Consider the following 8,794-nt stretch of genomic DNA (forward strand, 5'->3'; position numbering starts at 1 on the left):
GTGGTGACAGATGCATCCCTCTTAAATCATTGTCATTTAAGGCCTCAAGGAGACGTGACTGGCCATTCTGTCACTATTATTACTGCTTCAGTTACCAACTTTCCTGCTTAAAAGCAAAAAAATATCAAAGAACTGCCTTATTGTCAAAGGTAACCTTGTGGTCAAATTCACACAAGTAGCCACAGAATGAATCTTCTGGACAGTATCCAACTATCTCACTCAAACCCCCACCCACCCACATGTATCATTTCAGTCAATAAATAAGAAGTATTTCAGTACTGTCTACATTGAAAATGGGAAGCGGGTGAGATAAGACAAATGGAACCCAGACCAATAGCAAGAGACATGTTTTTCCTCTCCAGAGACCTTTAAAAATAATATTGATACTCAATGGTCTGGAATGACTCTCACCCTTTTAAGTAGAGAAAAGACAGTGAGCCCCTAAGGGCCCTTCCACTCCTGAGGTTTCGAGCACTGGATGTCCTAAAGTGCCTTGAAACCCAAAATGAAATCCAAGTGCCATCCCGTGCACAAATGCACAAACCACAAGCACCCAGGCGCCAGGAGGGCCTTTGGGCGAGACCAGGACACACCCCCGGTGGGGTCTCCTGGCTAAACCTTGTGTGCAAACAATTACTCCGAGGCTCCAAATATGTGACTTTGTACTGCGTGACTTTGAACACGTAGATTCAGGAACTTGCAGAATATTTTCAGTAAGAGATCTAACAGAAATGTTTTGCTTTTCAATTTAAAAACCATTGCTAATATTGATTGAAATGATGACACTCCAACATCCACCCATGTTTACGTTAAATCTGTAATTAGAGATGGTGATGTAGAAATATACAGTCAATTGTCACTTAAAAACACACAATAATTGGACATGCTATACACGTCTCTTTTAAAATGTATCTGTATTATTTTCACCAATCAAAACACACATAATATATTTTATTATAAAACATTAGGCAATGTTACTTTTGAGATGCGATCTGAAAGGCCACACCTGTATTTACTACCAATCTGAAACACCAGGGGGCGTCACATTAGCAATCAGCGGACACCCCAAAGGTCGTTACCACTGGGCCTCACAGCCTCACATCCGGAGGAACCAGCATCGCATTCAGCCTTCTGGCTAGGGCCTGGCTGTGGGCGACTGGCCCCGCTGAGGGCTTCTCCTTTCAGCCCTGCGGCTCTGAGCCTTTCATTCGAAAGATAAGGCCTGAGTTGTACGTTCATCTCCAGGGCCACAGCTGATCAGCACGTGCTTCTAGAATGCTCGCCCCTCTGACAGACTCTGTCTGTTCTCTGGACCTGCGCTTGAAGTCAAGACCCGGCATAGAGGAGGCAGTCATTTCCAATTTGACTGAAAACGAAGCCACCAAACAAATTCCAGGCTAATAATAAATTACCTGGTTTATAAAAATATGTGTCCAAAATAGTTACTTCCAGGGTTGTGTACAATATAAATTACAAAAATAAAATACAGAAGATGAAAATTGAGCACATTTTCAGTTCTTATCCACATCGGCATTCATCTATAGTGACCAGTTTGAACCCATGTGCCCTGCACCAGGACCTCGGCACAGCTCGCTCAGGAGCAGGTACCCGGGAGCCGCGAGGCGTTCCCACGGAGCTCTGCATCTGCAGCCTGTGGCCTGTCCCAGGTGCACTTGCCGCCACCCGATGGAAGGTGGCCTTAGCAGGAAACCCGACCGGACTGACGCAGGCTCCCTCCGTGAATGCACAGAGCAATGAGAGCAGGGAGCCAATCTGTGGGTCGCCCAGCTCCACGTACCAGCGGCACCTGGGAAAGTGGGGCTGCAGTGCGCCCTCAGCCCTTCTCTTTTTCTTTTTAAAGATAAATTTAGTAAAGTCTTTTAAAAGAATGTACGTTAGAGAGAAGGCCACTTTACAATGCTTTTATATGTATAGTGGTAACTTTCTTCACTATATCATCAGGCCTCTGAAACCAAAATTGTCTCCAGTCCTGTAACAGATGTTTCTGCCTCAGTCCAAGTTAGTGTTTCCATCTTATACTTGAATGTGTCTAAGCCTCACAATATAAAATGATTTATTATTTCAATATTAATTTTGCTCATCAAAGGTTCCACTTTCCAGTGATAAGACCAACCGGTAAAATACAACTGGGTCAGAGAGAATCATATATTGTAGATAATATTTATAATAAACTTTCTTATCAAAGTTCCTCCTCAGAACAATTTTATAGAATACTGACCCAACAGCTTCCAAAATAATTAAACACAAGATATGAATCTGTAACAGAATAAGCTCAAGGGAAAAGCATTGTGAGCACAGGTAGCCAAAGTGTGACCACCACAACTCCATTTCTGCAGTGACACTTCAATCCACAGCATCTTAGTGAATTTTGAATAATTTCCACATCAAAAATTCTGAAAGTATCAATTTCAGGTGAGCAGTTTTAAATCTGGAAATAGTCACTAGTTAATCACTACTCCTTTGGGCATTTTCTCCGTGTCCCTCTAAAGAGTTTTCCCAGAACATTCATGGATTTCCCTGAGGAAAAGGAGATGCCTCCACCAAGTGGAGGACAACAAACAAGCGTTCAGAATCAGTCCTGCTTCCTACAACAGACCAAGGGGGATTTAGGTGGTTTCTTTCAGTAAAGAAAGAAAATCGAGTAAAGACATTGTGTTGGAAAAGGAAACGCTGCCTTGTGAGGTCATGTGCACCGTGAATGACGGAGGGTCAGAATGGGCTGGTCCCGTATTGGGCAGAGCGAGCACCGAGTAGGCGCCTGCAGTCACCTTCAGTGATCATTTCCTAAAATTCTACTCTAACAGCCGGTAACGGATTCAGGATCCATCTGCCATCATATTACTGAAATGGACTGTTAGGTGGCTAATAAAGAAGGTGAATGTCTAGGTAGCATTTTTAATTAATAATTAGTCAAGAAGACCAGGACAAAAGAGTTAGGGTAAATAGGATTTGAAAGGCACATGTGTCTTAAGCAGCACAAAACAAAACTTAAAATTTTATCATGCAGTAAAGCTGAATGTACAACCATCCCAGACTAAGTCGATCTGGAGAGGACAAAGTATGCATGTAAGAGTCTTGGTTTTAGCAGGGATAATTCTCAGCCCCAAACATGACAAATTTAAGAAAAGTTCTATTTTTTATTAAATAGATTTAATTATATTCCTTCCAAAATACAAAAGATAGAATAAATCATACCATAAAAGGTGAGATATGATAATACGATGGTGGCCAATCAATACACATAATTCGATTTTTCTTGGACAGACACCAAAGTACTTAAGAGGATTAAGACATAATTCTAGAAGCAGCACTACCTGGAAGACTATTTGGCATTTAAATACTGATTTCCAAAGTGCTAGATGGCAAGTCGGAGCAAGCATTTGTGGTCACATGCATATAAGTCCCAACAGTTACTGAGGATGAGAAATTGTCACTACTATTACCATACAACTTAAAAAAAAAATCATCCATTCTAATTGCTCACCTGAAATGACCTTGAACAAAATCTCTAAAAGTGTGGCTTGCACTTTTTTTCTTCAGACACAACCTGCTTCATTTTATAATCTAGGTAGGCAACCCTATCGGACTGAGCAGGGGCAAGGCGTCGTGTTTCTTACATGCAGAACATGGGGTTTTTCTATGTGGTTCCATCAACTCCCGAGCATTTCAGGCCCATGGAGGCGAGACATCCTCACTGACGACAAGCTTGCTATTCCTAACTCATCATCGACAACCTTCAAGGGGTCCCGTCGAGGCATCGAGACTGCTGTCTGTGTCTGAGGCCAGCGTCTGCTCAGTGGACATGGATGAAATGTCATTGATGGATGACGACTGAGAAGGAGTGGCGTGGCTACTTACTGCTGCATCTGTGCTAAGAAAACCAAACATCATAAAACCTGAGGCACAACACTGCTGCAAATCCAGGCAGTGAGACTTTGGGCCACTCCTCTCTGTCCTTTTGTACTTTCCTATCCTAACTATTAGTACAGACAAGAAGTCAGTCAACTGTACATTTTGAACTTTTCCTGACATCTTTCTTTTGGCCCAGAGTCCCAAATACTCCAATTTTCCCCTGCAACATTCTCCTTTTCTTCCCAGTGGCTAAGCATCATGTATGTACTCATGTATGATCATGTTAACTACTTAAAAATACCTGCTGGTTTAAAAAGATATTAAAAGAAAACTGCTGAATTTGTCCTAAAATTACCAGCATCACAAAAGGCTTAGGCCCAAATAGGATTCAGACATTTCAATTATAATCATAAACACTTAGTCCAAAGAAAAAAGCATCGACCTTTAAAGAATTCTTTTGCAATAAAAACACCTTCTAAAATAAGAGTTGTATACAAACAAACAAACAAACAAACAAAAAAGGAAAAAAATGTAGTGGCCCTTTGTTCATTTCATCTTTGTTTTAGAAATCCCCAAAACTGACATTTTAAGGCAAATGAAGCTATCCTATTTCCTACTATCCATATTTCAGTCTGGTCTAAGCAAAAATAAAATACCCAGGCTCTAAGAGGTCAGCGTTTGCAGTCTGAAATTTGTGCTTAGTTAACAAGAAGCACCTAAACTCGTGCTGAAGTTCTATAACCTCCGGACGCTTGACACATATGTCATGCTGAGTAGAAAATTCTGGAATAAGAACTAAGCAGTGTTATCTGCACCTCCGCGTGTGTGTGCACGCTTCCCACTGGGAGGGGGTGAGGAAATAAATATAACTGAAGAATTTCACTTAGGAAACATGTAGCATCCTACAGATGAAGTTAACACCACGTGTTACGTCTCTGATGACCATACAGTTACCTCGCAGTTAGTCAGGCTTCTACCACTAGGTAGATCCAGGAGAAAAATGAGATAACTAGATGAATAATTTTCTCAAGAGAAAGCCAAATTCCATTTTATCGAGATTCACCTTAATTTTCTTTTTTAACTGGGTGGGTCCAGTACAAAGAGGGTAACGCACATTGAAAGTCTTTAAATTCAGTTTCCTCATCTATAAATGTAGCTAACAGTAGCTGTTGCAAGGATGAAACACGAATGTTTATAACAAGGTTAGTGGTTAGTCTGCTGCCTGGCCCCGCAGTTAATGTTAGCTGCCACCCCTAGGACAAACCGGAATGGGGGACACGAGTTCAAGCAAGGGCTTTTCAAATCCAGCACCGGCAAAACTGGCATCAATGCATGCTGCCGTTTACAGAAGCCAAACAAGAGGAGAAAAGTGTGTCACACCAGGAAGGCGATGACTAACCTGAAGGCTGGTCTTTTACGACACCATTCTTGCTTCTTTCTTCCCAATCCATTACTTCTTTGTAAATCAGCTCTGCAAACAGAAATCCAAGTTACAGGCTTGCCAATTTCCCTGCATCTAAAAACCCTGCTTCCAAAACAACTGGAGCCCCCCATGGGCACTGTGATGTGTTATTTTAATTGTGATATTCAGTTAATTCAGAAATATAGTTGACCTACGCCAAAACACCCATGTTTTGATCCATTACATCTTTTCAACCCAACTATGACAGTGGCCCAAAATGCAAGTGGTTCTGGATCCACGAGGTTTTTGGGGGGTGGAGGGGAGGGGAGAGCGGGGAGAGAGAGAACTAGCAAAGTGGTGCTCACAAAACATTTTAAAGTGTTGGGTATTCTCACACCCGTTTGCACGTGTTTCTCCATTATTATTGTGGTTCTCTAAATATGACCAGCATCCACGTGTGGCCTAGAAGCCCTTCCAGACCGCCCAGAAATGAATTCAAATACCTAACTTTTCTCATGGTTTCAACCTCAGTTCTCAATTTTCATTTGTGAGAAAAACATATTACCTATTAGGTAAACTATTACTTGAATCTTAGTATTCGTGAAATAAAATGAGCACATTGCAAGCATTTCTCGAGGCCTATGAGCCAGCCTCTGCCATGAAGTGTGGCCATGTGCAATGCCCTGCCGAGTGTGGGTGCACGCAGGTGGCCGTGTGCAATGCCCTGGCGAGTGAGCAAACATAAGTCACTGGCACTGAGGGGCCCTTGGGCTGAACACGTCACCAGGCTTGACCTGTGCTGATTATTGTTCTCAATTACTACTGATTCTGCTTTTTAATGAAAAATTGCTAGTTTGGTCTCACTCTCTTTTTTATTGGGGAATTGGGCTCTTTTATTGCTCATTTAGTTTGTTGTGGGTTGTTTGGTTAATCTTATAGTGGCAATAAAAACTATCTGCATATTTTTCATGTACAATTTTGCCCAAATTCTATTTTAAAACACATATACAACTACTCAGCCTAAAAATACAGCAGAAGTTCACATGACCCCAGGCAGCTTCCCCATGGCTGCTTTACAGGAGCCTGTAAATTGGGGTTACTCAACATTTTGCAACATGTTATCAAAGTAAGTGTGATACAATTACTGAGTTTAGTTTATAAACCAAGATTTGACGATGCAAGACCATGTGGAAAAGCCCTTATTTTTTTCTTTTGAAGCAAATCATATATAATTCATACATGTTTTTCCTCTAATTCTGCTATCTTCAAGTCCTGAGAAATGGGAAGAATGGGTTTCTCATCCTGCTCCCACAGGCTACTGTTGAAAGTGCAAAGCTGCCCCTTTATAGGACTTCAAGTAATTTCAGAAGTAAGGATCAAAATAAGCTCTGTCCTTACCTTTCCATTCTTCAATGGCGTGTTCTCTTTCTTCCAACTGGGCATCGTAAATTTGGGGTGGTGGCTAAAAATTAAATTACATGTAAAGTCAACAGTTCACAAAATAATGAGGCATGAAGAAAAAGGTAGAACCACTTGGAAAACTTCTAATGTATTTACAATATGAATGTAATTTCATTCAAACGTGACTTATGAAAGATTTCTTCACAAGTGTGGTATTACAATAGTTTCAGAATCAAAGTAATTAAGAAAAAATTAACCAAAACGAAAATAGAGCTAATATGGTTCCCTTTATAATCACATGACCTCAAAACACTCTAAAGATGTCTGCTCGAATGTAATTATAAAATGAGTCATCACAGACTGCTTCCTAGAGACCCACCTGACAAGCCATGCTAAACAACACAGGAGTATTCAGGCTTGCAGCTCTTCCCACGAGAACTCCAAACCCAGCCCCCAACTCACTGATGCACTGTTCCAAAAATCTGCTTAAAAATTACATGTTTATATATCGGATTCTTTTCATATAAAACACTGTTTAAAATGCGGTTAAATCCATAGGCCAAGACATAAAATGTCTTGATGTCACTGATGGCATGAACTAAGCATGCCACTACGTGGTTCTCGCACCCACAGCTAAAAACCATCCAAACCAGTGCTGCTACGGAGAAACACACTTGAGCCAGCTCCCAAGTAGAGCTCCCCAGCAGCACCTCTGGGAAGTACAGACTTGTGATTTTCAGTGAGTGTCTTAGACTGACTGGGTGCCTAAACGAGATGATGGAAGCAGAGTCCAAGGCACAGTGCCAGGTACACAACGGAGGCTTAAAAATGGCGATATGATGACCACGCATCAGCATTTGCATCCATAAAGATGATTATGCTACTGCAGCACGTGCCATGTTCACTCCCGAAGTACTACCCTGTTGCGTGACCTCTAGGACTTGCTCTCCTTAGGTAGCCATTCCAGACTGACAGACACAAGACCAAGGAAATGTACGTCCTGCCTCTACACACAAGTCTTCCCACCAGAGCTGCTTACCGCTTCTGCTTCGGCAGGGTCATACCAGACGGTAATGTATGGGTGACGCAGAGCTTCATCCACTGAGATCCGCTTGTCAGGGTCTATCACTAACATTTTTGATAACAAATCTCTGGCTTGACTTGCTAGAGTGGAAAAAAGTGTTAGATTAATAACCGATGCTGTTGATGTGAAAATCTCACAATAAAGAACTACCGTATTTTGCCGTGTATAATGTACACCACGTTTTTGGCCCAAACTTTCAGGGGGAAAAAGAATCTTTCATTTTAATTTTTTAATTCAAATTTTTATTTGTTTACATTTATTTAGGTACTTGTTTTTTGTATTATAAAAAATTTTAGCATTTATTTTTTAACATATTACGTACAAAAAATTGTATGTATCAATACATTACAAAACACAAGAACAGATACAAAGTACAAGAAATTTTATGTACTGGTAACAAATTTACAATATTTATGCATCACAGAAGGCCAAGAACTCTTCGTAGTTGCAAGTTCGTTGTAAGTTCAACAAAACCGATTATCATATTATTTTGCATATGGGTATTGTTATTGATTTCTAGAGTTACACTTTTAACTCATAAACATAAATAAAAGAATTAAAAACATTTATATAGATGCGGAATTAGTACTACCCATGTATAATGTGCATGCTTATTTTTCCCTCACAAATATGGGCAAAAAAGTATGCATTATACACACACAGCAAAATACGTAAATGTGACAGCACAGATAGCACGAAGATGCATTAACTTTGAGATCTGAAAGGTTCAAGAGCAATAGAGCCTTTTTCTTTAAGAGTAAGTCAAGCAGTCCCTTTCAGAGAAACCAGGCTTCAGTCTCTGGGTCTGGGAGAGGAGGACGGGCGGGGCTGAGAAGCCCCAGCCATGGAGGGCACAGAAGCTGAGCTAAGGGTGGCATCGCCAACAGTGCAGGCACGAAGCACAGGCAAGCGTCTTCCCTGATGTCACATCAAAATGAAACGAGAGCTTTTAAGTCACACAACACTCTCACACTTGGCAGATGCCTCTGCTTTGCCCACCTGTATACAGTGTTGGCAATAGACAATTTTTTTTT

The 8,794-nt window shown here is 41.1% G+C and overlaps 1 protein-coding gene across 1 annotated transcript in view; it reads right to left on the bottom strand.

The window, feature by feature from the left end:
• Positions 1–799: 799 nt before the first annotated feature.
• MAPK9 (mitogen-activated protein kinase 9) overlaps positions 800–8,794 on the bottom strand; it is a 61,370-nt gene continuing 53,375 nt past the window's right edge. The window contains exons 8-11 of the mRNA XM_019661377.1: positions 7,716–7,836; positions 6,674–6,737; positions 5,273–5,344; positions 800–3,887 (exon numbers count right to left, since the gene is read on the bottom strand). Coding sequence (XP_019516922.1) covers positions 3,745–3,887; positions 5,273–5,344; positions 6,674–6,737; positions 7,716–7,836 — 400 coding nt within the window. The 3' untranslated portion in view covers positions 800–3,744. The remainder of the gene's footprint in view (positions 3,888–5,272; positions 5,345–6,673; positions 6,738–7,715; positions 7,837–8,794) is intronic.

The sequence above is a fragment of the Hipposideros armiger genome, unplaced genomic scaffold (assembly GCF_001890085.2).
Source record: "Hipposideros armiger isolate ML-2016 unplaced genomic scaffold, ASM189008v1 scaffold_347, whole genome shotgun sequence".
Classification (NCBI taxonomy): Eukaryota; Metazoa; Chordata; class Mammalia; order Chiroptera; family Hipposideridae; genus Hipposideros; species Hipposideros armiger.